Source organism: Vanessa tameamea, chromosome 8 (assembly GCF_037043105.1).
Source record: "Vanessa tameamea isolate UH-Manoa-2023 chromosome 8, ilVanTame1 primary haplotype, whole genome shotgun sequence".
In the NCBI taxonomy this organism is placed as follows: Eukaryota; Metazoa; Arthropoda; class Insecta; order Lepidoptera; family Nymphalidae; genus Vanessa; species Vanessa tameamea.
Window position 1 is genome coordinate 9,770,083 of NC_087316.1, and position 20,668 is coordinate 9,790,750.

Consider the following 20,668-nt stretch of genomic DNA (forward strand, 5'->3'; position numbering starts at 1 on the left):
TTTAGTATGTGCTTGATCATTTTTTCTGAATATATATTTTTTAATAATTCTGTTGAAAGATAACATATTTTTATCTTTCTGAATGGAAAGAAACGTTTTGTGTTATTGCAATTTATCCAACATTACGAACGAAATGTGAGAGAGATAGTGACTACTATTACTGGTAAATTGGTATAAGTAAAAATGAGAAGGGAATTAAGCGTCCCGTTATTGACGAATGTATACGAACCTTACCGAACACGACGCCATATTGTAATGTCAGGTTAGGTGAAGGTGGTGAAAGCACTTGCCTTTTATTTACTAAAGTTGTTAAAATAAACGTTTATAATATATTGTGAATTGCTAAAAAATTTAAGGTATGTAATAAACATTATAGCATGCGCATCATTAAACGTTATACATAACTAAAATCAAAGAATCCGATCAAACAATTTCTGAATTCTGATATTTCTCGGGTGTGGTATTTAGTTCATCTCAAATAGGTACTTTGTTTATTTTGTTTTAATTAAAGGGTATTTATTGATTGTGTATAAAAATGTGTAGATGGAAGTGTTTATGTGTTTTAAAAAATCTGTTTGAAAATTAATGAATTGTTTTTAAATCAATAGCTACGGCTGCGTCGTGAACGATCGTTCATAGTTTATTTTTTGTAGGCGCAGGGTGCACCGTTGCATCCGCTAAACCATGAGTTATCAGATACCATCGTCACAGAGCAGAACAAGTAAGTATTTATTGAATTATTAACTTAATAAATATGTATATATTGACCAGAAACGTACAAAACATGATTTTGTTGTGACTCATTGTTAAAGTATTACCTATTGCAAGTGTAAGGTTCTTAAGATAGGATTGTAAGCTATATTTTGTATTTGAGTTTAAAATGAACACTATCTGTTAATTGCTACAATTTTTTTGCTTTATGTGTTAAAGGTAAAAATCTTTGATAATATATCATAATTTATTTTTGTTTACATTTTGAACAAATATGGTATTAATAAAAACATTTTTCAGTGTCTCACAGTAATTATGGTGGTTCTGATGTGCCAATGGCTCCCAGCAAGGAACAGCAAACTCTCATGTGGCAGCAGAATTCATATTTGGTTGATTCTGGCATCAACTCTGGAGCAGCTACTCAGGTATGAATTATATTCATTATTATTTGTATTTTTATTATGTTAGATAAAATATAATAAATTAAGAACCTTCAATAATTTAGTAGAAGGTAGTAATGTTAGGCTAAGGCATTATCTCCTTATAAAGTGTAGGATTAGAGTTAGTTGAATGGTGCCACACCAATATGGGTTGGAGGATACAGCAGAATATCATTCAACATAGTCACAATTTTCTCATTACTTTAGGTTCCTCGTAAATAAAGCACATGAATATTAACATGCAAGCTTTATGTTTGACATGTTCAATTCACTAGATCATCAGAAAGTTTTTATAATTTTATGTAACACTAGCCGTCTCAATATAATATGTAAAAATAACAGTCTATAATATTGTAATGATTATGAATGTATAAATTGTATTAATACTAGCAATACAAGAATGTGGATACTGTTGTTTGTTGGAGACATATTTTTACACGTTTAATTATTAATAAATTATCATAGAATTATATATCTTGGTCTTGTTTGACATTTAATTTTTGAGAAATGACACACTAAAAATACAAATAGATAATATCTGTGAGCAATGTTTTAGTAACTTAGTATAAGGTTGTGAAATGTAGGTAATTTCAGCATGACTAATAATGGACCTGTTTTTAATATTGAAATTGATTTTATCTACATGTTCGGTATGTTGATGTGCAATGTGTATGTAGTAATTAAATTTTAAATATATTAATTAATTACAGGTGCCATCACTTACTGGCAAAGAAGATGACGAAATGGAAGGTGATCAACTCATGTTTGATCTGGACCAAGGCTTTGCTCAAGGGTTCACTCAAGAGCAGGTTGATGGTATGTTATCGTTATATTTTATTGCCAATATTTTTATATCAAATTCAAAATATTCTCAAATTATATTACATCAAAAATATCTAAACAATATTTTGTTGTGTAGTATTCTAATAAATCTTCTTTCTTAGACATGAACCAGCAGCTGTCGCAGACTCGTTCACAACGTGTTCGTGCTGCTATGTTTCCTGAAACTCTTGAAGAGGGTATTGAGATACCATCCACCCAACTGGATCCTGCGCAACCAACTGCAGTCCAGCGATTGTCTGAACCGTCTCAGATGTTGAAACATGCTGTTGTCAACCTCATCAACTATCAAGATGATGCAGATTTGGCTACCAGGTATCAAAACCATCCACAGAAAATAAAAATTACTTAACACATTTAATCAATGACATAAATTGAATAATTCTCTTTATATTCAATTAAATTTTTTAAGTGAATTTTCTCTTTAATTTTTAAATATTTTAATCTTACAATTTCAAAAAAAATATTTTCATTTATTTAGGGCCATCCCAGAATTAATAAAACTCTTGAACGATGAAGATCAAGTTGTAGTATCTCAAGCTGCAATGATGGTACACCAGTTGTCAAAGAAAGAGGCATCTCGCCATGCTATTATGAACTCACCACAAATGGTTGCCGCTTTAGTTAGAGCAATCTCTAATAGCAATGATCTAGAAACTACTAAGGGTGCTGTCGGAACCTTGCACAACTTGTCTCACCATAGACAAGGTTTACTTGCCATTTTCAAGAGTGGAGGAATTCCTGCTTTGGTAAAACTTCTAAGCTCTCCAGTGGAGTCAGTGCTGTTTTATGCCATCACCACCCTCCATAATCTACTTTTACATCAAGATGGATCTAAGATGGCAGTACGTCTTGCTGGGGGCCTTCAAAAGATGGTAGCATTATTACAAAGAAATAATGTAAAATTCCTAGCAATTGTCACAGATTGTCTGCAGATTCTGGCTTATGGAAATCAAGAATCGAAGCTAATTATTCTTGCCTCTCAAGGACCTATTGAATTAGTACGCATTATGCGTTCATATGACTATGAGAAGTTGCTGTGGACTACGTCAAGAGTTCTTAAGGCGAGTTATTGAGTATAAATATATTTGAAAAAAATATATATATCAATTTTGTTCCACAATGTTTTAATATATAATCCTTATCAGGTTCTGTCAGTGTGCTCAAGCAACAAGCCAGCAATTGTGGAAGCTGGTGGCATGCAAGCTCTTGCCATGCATCTGGGTAATCCCAGTGGCCGTTTAGTACAAAACTGCCTTTGGACTTTGAGGAATCTTTCCGATGCTGCTACTAAGGTTAGAGATACATACATAATTGCTTAAAAAAAAATTAAATTCAATTATAATGTTTGCCACATTAATATGTATGTTAATAGTTGTGTTAGTAATGTTAATGTTCTTACAGGTTGAAGGATTGGAAGCTCTCCTTCAGAGCTTGGTGCAAGTACTTGCTTCAACTGATGTTAACATAGTTACTTGTGCTGCTGGCATACTCTCGAACTTGACTTGTAACAATCAAAGGAATAAGGTATAAATATTTTTTATAGCCAAATGTAGTCGATTCATCTTGAAATATTTCCAAATTCATTAGTGAAGTAGTCAATATTGATGTAATATTAAAGTGCACTTTCGCTCTGTTTCTTCAATCACTCGACTTGACGTGTTTTATGAGGAACTTAAGTGTAAACACTACGTTTTGGTCATTTTTTTATTTCTTTCAAACTTTAGATTGCTAGTGATAATATTCTACTTAAAAAACAAATATTTTTTTATTGATCTCACCTCGGAAACCGAACCTGGGGCCTAGGGCCTAAAAATAAGTATGGGTTATGCATTGAATTAACACATTACTATTTTTAGGTGACAGTTTGCCAGGCTGGCGGAGTAGATGCGCTTGTACGCACGGTAGTATCTGCTGGGGACAGAGAGGAAATAACCGAACCAGCTGTTTGCGCTCTCCGACACCTCACATCGCGTCACGTGGAGAGTGAGATGGCTCAAAATGCAGTTAGACTTCACTATGGACTGCCGGTGAGTCATACATTTATGTATAAAAATAAATCTTTTTGTTAAAAAATTGGATTTTAAATAATGGGGATGTCAAATGTGTGATAGCATGTCAAACCATACCACCTCGGAAATGATTTTCCTGGAGAGGCTTTGATGCTTATGTAAATTACACTGCTCCATTATGGGTTGTAAAATTATGCCCTACGCATGCAGATTTTCTCATGATGTTTTTCTTGCCGCCTGGTTTGAAATGAATTGTTATAAAAACGAATGCATTCAAAAACTTAGTGGGGCATTGATTGTTTCGAAAATTTAATATGAAATGACCTTTTGCTACTCAGGTGATAGTGAAGCTGCTGCAGCCGCCTTCGCGCTGGCCGCTGGTGAAGGCCGTGGTGGGGCTGGTGCGCAACCTGGCCCTGTGCCCCGCCAACCACGCGCCGCTGCGCGAGCACGGCGCCGTGCATCACCTCGTGCGCCTGCTGCTGCGCGCCTTCAACGACACGCAGCGGGTGAGTCCACACCTCGGCGACTGCCACCTGCCGCTCACGACTCGGTGCCATATTGCGTGCTCATTAAGAGAGTAACCTCTAAACTGTGCGTCAATGAACATGCGTGGGCATCAGTTACCGTTGCTACCGTTCCGCCACGAGACGGCTGTGAGCAGCGTGTGCGTGTGTCCGCAGCAGCGCGGCGGCGCGGCGGGCGGCGGCGCGGGCGGCGCGTACGCGGACGGCGTGCGCATGGAGGAGATCGTGGAGGGCGCGGTGGGCGCGCTGCACATCCTGGCGCGCGAGGGCCTCAACCGCACGCTCATCCGCCAGCAGAACGTCATCCCCATCTTCGTGCAGCTGCTCTTCAACGAGATCGAGAACATACAGGTTTGTGTTGTCCTATCGTCTAGTTATTTGCAGTGACTAATTATTTTACTACCTGTCTACATGTCTACACTACTAACTGAATGTGTGATCTACAGTTTGAATTTTAAATTTGAATTATACTCGTTTGTTACACATAATGCAGCCAAACGAATCTCATTGATTTAATACAAGTACTGTTAGCAAAAATACTTGATGTTTATGCTTACTATATTTACTTCCTTTTTATTCGAGTTTTTACTAACTGCCTACTTGGTTTAAACTTTTATCAAAGGTTTTTCTCATTAAAACCAACATTATTGTCATATTATTTCTCCCTTTTTTTAAACCAAATTTTATAGCAATTTTGTTTTACATACTCAGCTACCTTTGATTAAATTAATATACCCTTTCGTTATACAGCGTGTAGCAGCTGGAGTCCTCTGTGAACTGGCTGCAGACAAAGAAGGCGCTGAAATGATAGAAGCTGAAGGCGCTACGGCGCCACTGACCGAATTACTCCATTCGCGTAACGAAGGTAGGTTTATATTATTTTAGGAATTGTTACAATTATAATATTTATCAAAATTGAGAAAAGGTAACACTTTCTGATAATAAAAAAATATATAATAAATAAACTTGGTGGTAGGGCTTTGTGCAAGCCCGTCTGGGTAGGTACCACCCACTGATCAGATATTCTACCGCCTGTAGTACCCCGTCTTGTGTTCTGGTTTAACACTAGAAAGACGGCAAAAAAATCTTACCAAGAAAGACGTCTAGAGGTCAAATGACCTCACGTCATAATAACAATGTATTTAATATGTGCAATGAGCATTTGATTGCAAATATGTTTGTGATCTTTAGAAAAGGCGGGATTATCATTCAAACATTAATTTGTTGCATAATAATATAGTTTTTAATAACTAGAACTTTTATATTAATTTATTTACAATTTTGACAAAGATATATTTTTGATTGATTGCATTGTCCACATAATGGTTTTATGCAAATATCACACATTTTATTGGATTTATTCTTACAATTAGAAGTGGAACAGTGGCGTCTTTTTCTAGTAGCTACGGCTGACTGTCTCAGTATTGCTGGTTGTATTGAACCAATGGTAGAAGAGTCCTCCGACATATTTCTGAGTTCTAAAGCTAGCTGGTGTATAAAATCTCTTCTACGCACTTTGTTGTTTGTCACTGCTTGATATTAAATCCATGCATTTATAACAGCAAGGTCTAATATATTATAAAAAATTCCTGACACCATACTGTTATCATCCGCATTATCCGTTGCTTGCATTTCGCGAATCCCACCCACTTGCCTCCTTCGTCCTCTTCCCCTAAATGATCGTTGACGTTGTAGACTAGCTGAAAAGACAACGAAAACTATTTAAATGTAATTGTATAATATATCAAATCATCTACGTTGGTAATTCTAGTAATCGATAGATGCAAATATTCTTATCGAATAAGTAAAGAAAAGAGTTAATAATTACCTAGTGGCATGTTGTCATTTGAGTCGTCACTGTTTGAAGAACTCGTTTCGGATGGAATTATCTCTTCTTCTGAATCGCATTTGCTTTCCACATCTTCACCCTCGCCGTCTGACCGATCCTCAGGCAATGATTGTAACGATAATAATATTTGATCGTCGCTCAGCCTTCACAGACATTGTAAAATAACTAAATAGCACTGTTTGCTCCACGAAAGTAACAGTTGGTATGATTCTATACAATTAGTTTCACATGTAACATCCACAGCTATAAAAGTATAATGTAAATGTAAATATTATGACCTACCTTCAAATGGATACTGTTTATCTTAATAAATGCCGCTTGGGTCAAATGACCCGGCGCCGTCCTTGTAGGTAAATGTTATGTTTATTTAATTCAGGATGATAATATAACAATAACATCAACAGTAAATTGAAATATAAACTATTTCATTAAAAGTCACGGGAGGACGTAGCACCAAAACTAATAGTTTAAAAAGACCCCTGCCCGTCTTTCTAGTGTTAAAGGGTGAGTGAGCCAGTATGACTACAGACGCAAGGGAGATAAAATATTAATTCTCAAGGTAGGTGGCGCATTGGCGATGTAAGGAATGGTTAATATTTCTTACAGCGCCATTGCCTATGGGCGATGGTGACCACTTACCATCAGGTGGCTCATAAGTCGCCCACGTATATCATCAAAAAAATAAAAAGTTAAACATCACGAATCACCTTAAGAAGTAATTTCTTACATTTAGTTATAATAATTCCATTAATAATGTGAGCACTAACAGACTTGAAAGGTAGCAAAATTATGAATTATGGACATCAATCTTAATAATAATAGTTTAGAAATAAACTCAACTTAGTTCATTTCAACATACCGAAGTATATGTGTAGTTATAATTCAATTTATTTAACCTCTAAATATTAACATTCTTCAAATTATATCACTGTTTCAGGTGTAGCGACATACGCTGCCGCGGTACTGTTCCGCATGTCTGAAGATAAGCCTCATGACTACAAGAAGAGACTCTCTATGGAGTTAACTAATTCCTTGTTCCGTGACGACCATCAGATGTGGCCCAATGATCTCACCATGCAACCCGATTTGCAAGTAAGTCTAGTTAATATCGCAAATAACATAATAAAATGATATATTTAAAATGTTAAAATAAATTCTTCCTCCTAAAACAGTTAATTTGGTACAGAGTTTCAGCCATAAAGTCACAAATCATATCATGTTTTATTTGATGTGATTGTATTTTATATTTCTTTTTTTTTGCATCTGTGTTTTAAATGTGAACCAATACGTATTTTTTTTTAATCGATGTAAATTTAATTGCTTCACATGTGATAATTTTTTTTGCCATTATTTAAATTTCGAACCTCGCAAATTGTTATCATCTGTGTCCTTTTTTTTTTTTAATATTTTCGTCTGCTTTACAAGTTTTATTTTATTTCGACGTTTGATACTAAGTACCGTTACTAGGATATGCTCGGGCCCGAGCAAGGCTATGAGGGCCTGTACGGGACGCGGCCCTCCTTCCACCAGCAAGGTAAGGACCTGATGAGTGACATACACTGTTTGGTAAACTAACCCGACCAGTTGTAGAATGTATATGACATATGTAACAGAATTACAGTTACTCCAAATAGTTATAACTTAACTAATATTTGATTTTCACCATATTTTTCTAAAAAAATATGTTTTTCTTAATTTTCTACATTAATATTTTAAAGTACAAGTTAGTAAGAGTGCTTATTGAGTTGTTTGAAAATCTCAAAATCTCTAGTTTCCTGAGAAAGGTTATAAGTAATTTTGTATAATATGACACCAAGGGGCAGATCAGTATATCAACTGTCGAAGTAAAAATTAATTATTTTTATTTACAAATTTGGGTCGCCCTCGTATAATGATCTTGAATGTCAGACTTTTATTGTCAATTATGAAAAGCTTAGTGCACTTTGCAATGCTAATTAAAATTAAAATATATTTAGTGGTTTCAGAATTACTAGTTATGCTGTATGTATAAACAAGATATATTATTATAAACTTTTTGGTCTGTAATAATAATGTGCACATATCCCTAAAAAAAAAAAAACACATGTTAGACTTGAAGTATTCATTGCTTTATATACAGCGTTGTACTCAAAAGGTTATAATTTAAAAAAAAATATTTTTTTTTGCTGGTGACTGTAGAACTATTATACTAAGTTTATATATATATATATATATATATATTTTTACTATGGTTTAGATAATTTATTTCAATGTATTAAAAATATTGCTAATAATAAAAAAAAACACGTAATTCTGTTACACGCGTCTTTAATAATTTAGTTGCTAACATTAGTTTATAATTTTTTAAACATTTTTTCCATTGTTAAGTACGTGAGCACCATGTTGATGTATGTTTTTCTTTATCGTAAGAATGTTGTAAGTTTTCTGTATAAATATATGTTTTCTCTCTTCTTTACACGCAGCTTAATCCGGGACCTATTTATCACTAAACACAGGTGATGGGAATATCATTATTATTTTTGTTATGTGTTTTGTTTTTGTTTAATATATTTACGTATGTTTATTTATTCGTAACAAAAAATATCGTATAATCTTTTAATTATTTATTTGTTGTGAATTTTTGCTTTTATTGCTAATTATGTATAATTAATTTTTGTTTTGTTTACACCAAACTAACCTTTATTTTGTTTTCAATAAGTTCGTATTTTAGTTAAAATTTGTTCCTAAAGGCAATAGTCGGTAAAGGTGGTATGAATTGATGGTAAGTGGTTCCTTCCTTATGTAAAATTTTTAGTCGTTATAAAAGCATTACGTTGTTTTCATCATTGTTTATATCTACTACTAGACTCAAACACAGCAATCAAAGCAATGTGATATGATCTAATTTAAGTTAGCTAGTACAGTATTACAAGGATCATAAGGAATATCGTACTTATTAGGCCTTTATAGTTCAATGAAATGCGTACAGTTCTTAATAATCGAATATAGACCAGATTTTACATTTATCCAAGTATTATATTTATCCAAGTATTATATTTATCCAAGTATAATATTTAATTTATTAAGTATAATATTTATCCAAGTCTTCGCATTAAAAATATCAGTAACATATTCAAAATTAGGTTTTTGCGAAAACTATTGCCCATAATTTGTGATTTATACGATGAAATAGTTAATAAACTATTCATAAACACAGTTATTTGAATTATCTTATTTTACTGACAGAATAGCATTTAAATAACCTTAAATAATATTTTTGCTAAAAATACCTATTTTTTTATCAATAGGTACTGTGGTTTTTGTAGCTTACTGCGTTTTGTGTCATGTGAATGGTAACATAATCGTTTAAAAGTGCACAATAACCTGATGTTAAAGCTTATTTTTTACACTTATATCATTGAGTATGGATCATATTATTTAATTTTATATTTATAAATATTCATTCATTCATTCAAATATTCATATTCAGAGTATCCAATAAGAAATTACACATTCCAAGTTCGATTTGGTTCTTAGGTTAGCAGGGTTTTTATGATCAAAATCGTTGTATTGTAATTGGATGGATTATATTTATTTTAAATATCCTGTCTGTTTATATATATACCAAACGTTAAGGCAATCGTTTGAACGGCTAATAATGATGCTGCATGTAGAGACGAGTCACAACTAAGTGATTGTTATAAAGCCTAATCCAAAAAATGCATATTAATATATATACATATGTGGCGAAGTCTATATTAAACAAATATTATTACATATACAATGTTATATGTAATAATAAGAGTCAATTTTACATAAAGATTGCAGTGACATAGTTGACTTAATAGTTTAGTTATCAGTAGTGATGTCACTAGGGTTTGTTATTGGCTGGTTGTGCAATTTTAAATGTCGTATGTCAAAAGTAGACCAATCAGTGACTCGTTGAGTTAAATTGGCAAATCTAAATTGTTCCAAATGTAGCTTAATGTGTCCACTGTAATAAATTATTAAATGAACTAAACCGACTGACAAAAGTTTTTACAATTTTAATTTATATATCCTGCGATAGTTAAAAAATTTCGTCACAGCAGCTGATATGACCATATTTATAAATAACTAGTTGTCACGCTCGGCTTCGTTCGCATTTTAGGGATTGTTAGTCAGGAATTAGACACGAAAAAGTATCCTATATCCTTCCTTGGAGTTCAAGCTTGGTTCATACCAAATTTAATCCTATTCAGTTCAATGGTTTAGCCGTCAAAGAGCAACGGACAGACAGAGTTACTTTGGCATTTATAATAATATAATTGTCTGTTTCCAGGCTACGATCAAATACCGATAGACTCAATGCAGGGCCTCGAGATAGGCAGCGGGTTCGGCATGGACATGGACATCGGCGAGGCGGACGGCGCCGGCGCCGCCTCCGACATCGCCTTCCCGGAGCCGCCGCACGACAACAACAACGTGGCCGCCTGGTACGACACCGACCTGTAGGCGCCTCCGCACCGTAGGGATAGAGACACGCTATTGACCTGAATGTGGACTTCTAATAACACACTTAACTTTACGACTCGTTTGAAATTGTATATCTCTTCTGACGCTACACTGGTGAGGTTCAGTTACACTGGCTCACTTACTCTTCCGGCCTGAAGAGTACGTGAGCCATGTTACTGAAGGCACGAGGAACGTAAAATCTTATGAGACCTCACTTAATCCCAACGACGGATCCGAGTTCATATCAATCTAATGTTTACTTGATATAGTATGTCTCTATCTTTTACCGAAATTGTTTGTTAAACATTTTTTTTTATGACACATCATGTACAATCATTGTTACAAATAAGTTTAAGATCTTAATGCATTAACATCATACAGTTATCCAAAAAGGTTTCGTTGATGAAACATAATATAAACAATTTAATTCTGTGATAAATTAGATTCGGACATATCAATAAAGGCAGCTTTCACGGTCGTATGAATTTAATTTCATGTTTTAGATAATATTTGAATGGAATATTACACGTTAAATGTCATAAATTACATGGGTGCTATGTTTGAGATATACAAATGGGACGTGTTTATTCGCAACGCATACAAATTATAATGTCGCCCTGCATTGGTTATATCGAATTTTGTACGCGAACGTATGAAATGCGTGTAATCGGAAAATAGGGTATACTTTAATATTTAAGATATAAATAGGCTTTAAAAATAATATTTTCTAGCGTTATTAAGTAATTTGATTTATGTAATACGTGCATTTAAGAAATTTGTAGTGCGATTTATACTTGTTATAATATTATTGGCTGAATGACAATTTTTTTTTTTTATTTTATTTAAATGACGCATAAGACTGTTTGATTGTGTAAGGGTTGTATTTTATATTCACGCTTGACTGCCATTTTGTTTTTATTTCGACATTACATGAATACGTGTACACTTAAACAGTTTATAAGTGGCATATCACTTCAGAAATACCGTAAGTCCAGCTTAAGTTACCTTAGCCATTAATACTTCATTCGACAATTTATATTATCTTATACAATATTTCATGGAAACTAAAAATTTAAAAAAAACAAGAAATCATTGTTTGAGTGTACGCATATTGAATAGAATTAGAATTTTTTAATGTTTCATTAAAAAAAAATACGATTAAAATTAGGAACATGTATTCGAGAATGAGTTCTCTGTTAGAAGCTAATTAGAGATTGAACAATATAATTATAATAATGGGATAGGAAGTAGTTCGACATTCATATAGTGCCGTGTTTTATGTCAGACAGTCACGAGACTCTGGTGTGACATTGGGTACGAGGTGTCTGGTACTTTTGCAACTATTGAATAAACTGCTTTGCATTTAATGTAATTTTCAACGTAAATTGTCTTGTTGAAATATTGATTAAAAGCGATCTCCGCGATCGATGAAGATAAGATAGACGTTAATCTTTTATTAAATACATAAAGATATTAATAACGTCTCTTAATTGTTATATTCCAAGTTAATTTATCAATATTTCAATGAGATTTTCCGCAAAGAAAATTTCGTTAATATAATATGGCATCTGTGGGTAATAATTATTATGTCATTATATGAAAATGTAGGAAGAGCTTTGAATCTAATAGTTGTAAAAATCAGATGTCTATACCCACTTGAATATTTAGCCAACAACTTAACTTTAACTTTAACTAACCATTTATTTGATGTTAAGGTGTGTACACAATAAACCAATGATGATTAGTGCCAAAACAAAACGATTAATATTTATTTACCTATGGTATAATATGTTTTGTCTTTTGAAATAAGCCTTAATTTGTATGGAAGAAGAATTTTCCTATTTCAATTTTTGCACTCGCAACACTGTTCTATATTTAAGGCTTAGTTCAAACGAAATCCGACTTAATTTCGTTATTAATTATGAGCATATTAAAATGTATACCCACCTTAACAAAATCAATGTTTTCTATCCTATAAGTTAATTATGATATTGAAATGTTTAGGAGATGCACACTAACGTAACAACATACACTTAGTAGAATTAGATTATTGTAACCGTCTAAATGTAAGATTTTAGTATTATTGTGTAATTCCTTTTAGGGTTCTCATATATAATTTTTCTATTTGATATTTTAAGTACCTTTACCAATGTTTTTATACTAATTCGACTATGAAGACATTGCTGAAGTTTGAGGTTTTGTGTCCATTTATCTATGGATAATAAAGTAAAATTAAAATTATGTTGAATTTTTATTTTCCTTGTATATATATCACCTTTAAGTTACAGACATTTAAAACGATCATTTAGATTACATAAAAAAAAACTACACATTAAAACTATCATTATATACAGTTCAAACTTACAATAATTATCTATATTAGTAATTATTAGTTTCGTAATCAAAACCAAAACCCTTTTACTGAGGCGGGGCTTTGTACAAGCTCGCATGTTAAGGACGTTAAGGTTAGTGGAATTTTTTTGTAAATGCCTCCTAAAAACAAACTAATTGAAGCATCCTGTATTACATTTTCAGATACCAGTTTCAAGGATCCTACAAACGTAACGGCCTTTTCAACTCAAAGTCAACTCAAAAACAACACATTGAATTCACGCGGTCATTTGTCGGGAATTCGAATAATCTAGGATATTCATTACGGATTCGCGACAATATAGCGTCTTGAATGGCGTCAGAGTTGTAATCGTAACTTTGGTAGATTCAAAAGCTGCCTGTAACATAGCAGAGCTATTAACAAATCTTATTGAATAAGATAAGCTGGGCTGAGAAAGTTTAGAGCTTACTCCACACATACACACACTTAGCAGATAGATACACGTCGTTGAATCTCATCCCCCACATGCAATTACATTTTCATTAGCATTTTTGTAATTCTTAGCTTGTTTCATCTTATAACTTTGAATTAAAGTATGAGTGCGTTAAGGAAGAGCGACTCCTGGCACGGGAGCTCATGGCACTCAAAAGAAGAAGTCAACCTTTGTGATGTTATTGTACTGTGTTGGTTATTGATGAAATAAACATTATTATTATTATTATAATTACACTTTACCGTCGAACACGAGATGAATTATAAATCAAATAAATAAAAATAGCCTTTATTTCTACTACGATGAACTTTTACATGAGTACTTCTATATTCTAGGTTATAATAATATTTAGTAAAATTATGTATAAGTTTTGTATGTTGGTATCATTTAAAAATAAATGAAATTAAAAAAATAATGAAAAATAACAATATCAATACTAATGTAAAGAAAAAGGTTTTCGAACTAGCAGTATTACTATGTCTGACATACGGTTGTCAGACGTCAAAAGGCCGGTAACGCATCTGCAAGCCCCCGGTGTTGCAGATGTCCATGGACGGTGGTAGTCACTTTCCATCAGGTGACCCTGATGAAAGGATTACTATCTACCAACTTAAAATAAAAAGAAGTATGTTTGTAAAACTATCAGACAAAATTAACAACGTCTATTACTACTACTAGAAGAAAAAACAAAAAAAAACAGATGTACAAAAACGAATTAGATTACTCAAATAGCATTGGGCGGGACATACCTATAGGATGTATACCAATAGATGGACTAAACGTGTGACAGAGCGGTTACCACGAGAGAGGAAAAGAAAAAAGGGAAGACCAAATAAAAGATGGAGAGACATTTTCATTCAGAGATGTGGATCTCTTTGGGTACAAAAGAACATGAAACGGGAAAGAGATGTATGGAAAGGTTTAGGAGAGGCCTACGCCGCAGAGGCTGCTACAATCATTCATCTTTTTTATGGTATTGTTTGGTGGGCGAGCAAATAGGCCACCTGATGGTAAGTGGTCACCATCGCCCATAGACAATGGCGCAAAAATATTAACTATTCCTTACATCGGCAATGCGCCTCCAACCTAAGGAACTAAGATGTTATGTCCCTTGTGCCTGTAGTTACACTGGCTCACCCAACCTTCAAACCGGAACACAACAATACTAATTACTGCTGTTTGGCAGTAGAATATCTGATGAGTACCCACTCATACCCACCCAGACGGGCTTGCACAAAGACCTACCACCAAGGGTAGTTCTCCTGTTGTACAACCCATATTGAACACCATAAAAAAACTACTCAGTTTATGCAGGCGAGTATCATGAGCAACAAGTTTGTATTTGTTTCTTGTACCAACGCTATGAGTATCATATCTTACAAAATCATTAATATTTTTCCGTACACACATAACATTACAGAATATATTTTGAGAAGCAACAGTTAATATCTTGATTTCTTTAAATTTATGATACAATAATTCTTTAGATATAGATTGCGCAAATAGCTCTTTTCTGCAGCACAAATATCGTATGGATAGTGATTGCGTTACCCCAATGCATAATACTGTGAACGATAACTTGCTATTGTCGGATGAAATTCTGCCAAATGTATACACTCCAAACTACATTGGAGCAGTTTGGTGTGGTGCGTGTTTCCAATACAACGAACCTTCCGAAAATGTTTAGGCATTTTTAAAAGATTCTATATAACAAATAAAATGTACAGTTTTAATAATAGGCGTGTGTCTATAGATCTACTCACGCAGGCACGCTCGTGACGTTTAAATATCGGCGTGCAGTAACAAAATAAATATATACAATCTAATTTGCATTTTTTTATGGATGATTTTGTATGCATTTTGTAGAAGAAGATATAGAAGTACATAATTTGTTCATTCTTCTTCGATGTGTCATTGAAAAAAAAAATGCGTGGCTGTTGAGACTTCTTTGAAAATAGTCAAATATGTAAAGAAAACATAATCTGTACTACCCTAAAGAATAGTCAAAACCGTAACGATCGTTAATTAGATGAATGTTTACTAATTATCTACATTTTTATTAACTTTCATTTATAAATAAATGAATATACAATTAGAAGTTGTAGTTAAACCTTCTAACACGAGGAATATCGTAAGACGGCGACATTACTCGTAGCCCGCAAATTGTTAGTGAAGGTAGGTGCGACCGCAGACCGCACGAGCCAACTTCCCTGCCTTGGTCCCGACAGTTATTATGTACAATTAGGACTTAGACCATGGTACGCGGCACTAATCTTGCACTAACTTCAACGTAGGCGGGATATGCATAAAATAGTTGCCGCCTAATTGTTGCGGCTCTGACAGCAATTTGATAAGATGGATGGAAATACTTTGATGGAACACAGAACTACATGGAATTGTCTTTATTACTTTTCTCCACTTTCGCTTCACATAGAACCCGTTGAAGTTAAATAGTTACATAACCTATAAAACTGAATATATTAATATACGGAGAAAAAATCCTTAGTTTTGAAAGATAAATCTACTGACATACAAAATAGTCCAGGATCCCGGGTCAATTTTGACATTTGATTAATGATTGATTGAAGAGTTACTGCAAAGGAAAAAGTTGGGCATTTCATCACACATAAGCTACTCATGGAAAATTAGTTCGATAGTAATATATTTCAAAAATGAACCAGGGGCCTATTGTAAATGTGTAAAAATACTGCCAACTTCCAGACTATGGAGAACTCTTTCATTAAACAAATACAGGATTTGTACCCAATAAATACCTCGGAATCTACAGCTTTATAATCTAACCACAATAACAACAAGACGCTTGAAAAAATTAAAAACAACTTAAAATAACAAAAACAAATATACAGTTCAACGTATCTTATATTATTGCTTAAAACATTTTGTAGACGGGTGACGCATGCCAGTGAAGTACATTATTCACAGGGGGCTTCCCAAATCACAGCCTCAACCCGATAATCATCGTGAAATTTACTTATGTATGTTTGATACGGTTAAATGGTTTTCGGTCATTTCCCATGCGACAACTTGTAATTAGGATTATTTGATTTGTGAACTCTTATTGCCGGTGAATAGAGGTCATATCGGCATCGTAAATAATGTCAGTTATTATCAAGGAGTGAACTGTTGTTGATAATTACCGCTTCCGAACGTGTAGCGTATGTTTACCACTTTCTAGTTCTATGATTAACTTTATACGACGCATCGATGTATGTGTGGTATAGCTTACGTAGAGCATTAATAATACTATGAATTTTCATAAATATAATTTTAATTTAATACTAAAATAAATATCATGATATTAAGAAAACAGATTACATTCACAAAAAGGTAAATCTAATTAATAAATTTCTTTTTTTATATGTATAAAAAAGTAAAGTAAAGTAATAAATAATAATTATTATAAGAATAAATTTGGCTTCATTATTTTTGTGTGAACGTTCTGCTTTGCCTTAGCCAATTGTAAACCATTTATAATTATTGTACATTACCGTTTATAGTATTCTATTAATTTAATGCCTAGATTCTAGGCTTACATTCAAGTAAATTTTTGAATTCAGATTTTTGTATTTTTTTTAGGCAGTGAAAAGTAACCGTCAAGTAGTTCTCAAAGAGAAAAACAATCATTTGAAATCATGCCGAAGCGGGGTTTTAACCACAATCTGAAGCATTATAAGAATCACTAGACCAACGAGACAAATAAAATTAATAACACAGATTTTTTTACTTTCTTAATACTTATAAATATATAATGAGTACGAAGGTCAGTGAACCATGTAGCCATACATAGTTCACAGACCTTCGTTTTATCAATATTTCTAGGGAGTGCATAAATAAATAGCTTATAATTATACATTTCTAAACTGTGGGCGTTACGACTAACTTTGGGGATAAGTGTAAAACTTCCAACCATTACTTAGAGAAGGGCTCTGGGCAACATTAATGCTTTATATTTTTTAATTACAGGCTGTCTAATTTCAGTTAATTGAAAGCAAGTATTCGATGTAATTAAGTATGACATTAATGGTACGTTATGATAACACCGGATCGACGAAAAATATATTTTTTAAATTAATATATTTTTTTAAATCTAGAACATAGTTTAAATCACTGGCAACCATTTGCAATGCTATTTTAAAGTATAATGGCTAAATTAATTATAAAGGGATGTTTGTAAAAAAATAGATCGGATTCTTCTGTTCTACGAACTTTAAGCGTGCGGTAATGAGAATGTATGAACGCACGTTTAGTCTGAACTTACCACTGAATGGTACACATATACACCTTTTTACACTGCCTAAATTCTGCCAAAGATATCCTGGGCAGAATTGTATGTGCCTTTGTCCAATTCAAGATTTATCTTTAGATTTGGAGACCTCCGCCCGGTCGGGGGACCGGGACGGGTATGTGGGACTCAACCGGGGTCTAATGCCCCGTGCCAGGACACGCTAACGCTAATCTACCCACTAAAACCATCCTCGGGTTTCCACCATGCCGCCGAGTGGTGAGGCAACGGGATCGCCAATGGCATTCAACCGCGGCCCCACCAGCGGCGAATAGATGGTACGCGCCCCTAATGCGCGCATTCTCCCTCATCCTCCATGTTGGAATGTGACGAACTCCCCCGAGTCCGCCACTGGAGGCTGGACGTCAACGAAGCTGACGCCCTGCGGCGGATAAGATGGTTGGCTCCGCCGCTGACCGCCGGTGCAAAACACCTGGGAGGCTCGAGTAGCGAGCCCTCCCACTCCCTCCTAGCCAACGAGGCCACTCACATGGTCCGCCCTGCCGAATCCGAGACGTACCAGGAGCAGCCCCGCGGCATCCCTCCGCGCCAGTCTTAACCACGGGTACACCACGAGGAGGTGACTGACATGTACCCCAACCTTTGGAGACCTCAAAGAGTCTAATTTCAACGAAATATTATCACATGTGTATCCAACCCGCAATGGAGCAGCGTTGTGTAATAAGCTCCAAAAGTTCTCGTCAGAGAGAGAGCAGAGAGAGAGAGATGCAGAGCCCAGTAGTAGGAAATATACAGGCTGTTACTTTTAATTAAAACGGAAATAATTATAAAACTTGACAAGCGATTTTATCCAACATTTATTAGTGTTTTATACTCTTATTTCGTATATTCATTTGACCTTTCGCCCACGTAATATTACATAATATTAAGGTCAACATGCGTCATGTTAAAAACCGTTAGATGTTAAAAGATACACATTTCTATTACTTACCATTTTTGTAAGTGTTTTCTTTATAACATTTTTTGTTTTTTTTTTCTGAATAAGTTCGGATGATGTATTTTAACTTTTGTAAAATATATAAAATAAAATATAGTAATAGAAGTCTGAGTTTCAGTGCATCTAGTGGAGGATATACACGAGAATAAGTATATTTTGTTATTAGTAAGTCAATTAAGGGTTACTTGGATGTTTTTTTTTTGCGAATTCCCGAGTTTCCTAATAAATGTATTTCCGCTTATTTTGTTGGTAATTACTTATCCGACATTAATGAAAATAATTTAAATTTTTTTTCAACAAATAATTTGTATTGCGTCCAATATTTAAAACTATAGCATTTCTCAAATTTTTGGAGAAATATAAATACGTGGTGTACCTATACACAACTTAACATTTACAGTTATTTGGTTTCAACATTAAACTGAAATTGAAATTAAATGAAATGAAAAATAAAAGAGTATTTTATCTCTACTCGAGGATAGACCAAAATCGAACCTTTGCAATATTATACTGTTATACTTTACTCACACACACGCGCAATAAATTGATTCCCTTTTCACGCCAATGTATATATTATTTGTATGTTTAATCCTATGTGTAAGTTTATGTTAAGTTTATCATAAATTAAGCCATTTATTTATATTAAGTAACAAATTTATTTATATGGTTTGCACGATAGTACTAGAATTATAACTAGAACTAAAACTATCTTTATAAGAGGAGATTGTAAATAATTGAATGGCTAGTTTTATAGCCGCTATAGGAAATGGTATTTTCGGTGAGATTTATAGTGTTATCGTACAGTCTAGTTTGCGGTAGTATCAATTAATTGGGGTTTGCTAGATTGTCGTTTTAAAAAAGACCATTTATGATTTATCTCTTTTTAGAACAAAATCTCGTAAAACAAATAGGTAAAAAAAATACAATCATAAATAGGAATTAACTGTTTTTATAGATAATTTAAAACCCATACCTGAAACACGATCTAAGAATCTGTGTGACTATATTCTGTGTGCACTATAACGATGACGAAAGCAAATAAAACCTGTGATAGCATTTTGGTGTGTCAATTGTTTTATTTTTGTTGAACAAACTAGATACATGCACTCTCCCTTCAGCAAGTCCGTATTTCCAGCTACGACGTTAGATACATCATGAATGCGGGACTGTCGTGGGGAGATGCATCTGCAAACCAAGTCTCAACATACTTGGTGTATGATTTGTAACAAATGTCACCATCATACGATTACTTCAAAATCTATTCAACGCGATGGACGCCACGAACAATATTGAAGGAATATCCGTTACCATTTCATAAGCACTATGAAGAGTAACTACCTACCATGGCCAGGTTGTATCACGTTACCGAGGCAATTGAATTCATATGTACCTACCTACCCAAATAAGATTATACGCATAATAGAAATTTACCGTTTCTGTAAGCTAAACGTGCCCAGAACAGGATGTTATACTTATCCTTCCGATGTGTAGGTTTATGTGGAAATATTTTATGCATCAGCTATTAAAAATACAACGACTTTATTGCGCAGCAGTTCAACGGTTACATTATAGGTTGCATCGTATCTCCCCTGCAGTTTACGTTTACGACTCTTTAATAAACCTCTGTTTGAGGGTAGATAGCATCATTTTTACGGTCAACGTGATACGTATCTGTCCAGCTTATTTATCATTATTAGAAGTTGTTTGTGATTAAAAGCAATACTTAAGTG

At 33.9% G+C, this 20,668-nt stretch overlaps 1 protein-coding gene across 4 annotated transcripts; it reads left to right on the forward strand.

Moving 5' to 3' along the window:
• The first annotated feature begins 206 nt into the window (after nucleotides 1-206).
• Nucleotides 207-13,091, forward strand: LOC113399799 (armadillo segment polarity protein). Of its 4 annotated transcripts, XM_026639044.2 has the most exons (16): nucleotides 207-356; nucleotides 654-721; nucleotides 1,012-1,136; nucleotides 1,862-1,967; nucleotides 2,096-2,306; nucleotides 2,473-3,055; nucleotides 3,140-3,286; nucleotides 3,396-3,518; nucleotides 3,851-4,021; nucleotides 4,342-4,512; nucleotides 4,687-4,881; nucleotides 5,281-5,395; nucleotides 7,317-7,471; nucleotides 7,847-7,913; nucleotides 8,842-8,874; nucleotides 10,680-10,854. In XM_026639044.2, exons 2-15 carry the CDS (start codon nucleotides 685-687, stop codon nucleotides 8,844-8,846), a joined length of 2,211 nt encoding a protein of 736 aa, XP_026494829.1. In that variant the 5' UTR covers nucleotides 207-356; nucleotides 654-684; the 3' UTR covers nucleotides 8,847-8,874; nucleotides 10,680-10,854. The 4 variants fall into 4 exon arrangements, with proteins under 4 accessions (XP_026494829.1, XP_026494827.1, XP_026494828.1 ...); XM_026639042.2 differs by lacking the exon at nucleotides 8,842-8,874 and having other exon boundaries at nucleotides 10,680-13,091; XM_026639043.2 differs by lacking the exon at nucleotides 8,842-8,874 and having other exon boundaries at nucleotides 4,690-4,881; nucleotides 10,680-13,091.
• Nucleotides 13,092-20,668: the final 7,577 nt, after the last annotated feature.

What these genes read in the sequence shown, in the direction of transcription:
- LOC113399799 (XM_026639042.2), top strand. Translation starts at nt 685, where the DNA reads ATGAGTTATCAGATACCATCGTCACAGAGCAGAACAA. An exon ending in CACTCAAGAGCAGGTTGATG is followed by an intron (nt 1,968 to 2,095) that starts GTATGTTATCGT and finishes CTTCTTTCTTAG; the next exon opens with ACATGAACCAGCAGCTGTCG. An exon ending in GACTTCACTATGGACTGCCG is followed by an intron (nt 4,022 to 4,341) that starts GTGAGTCATACA and finishes TTTGCTACTCAG; the next exon opens with GTGATAGTGAAGCTGCTGCA.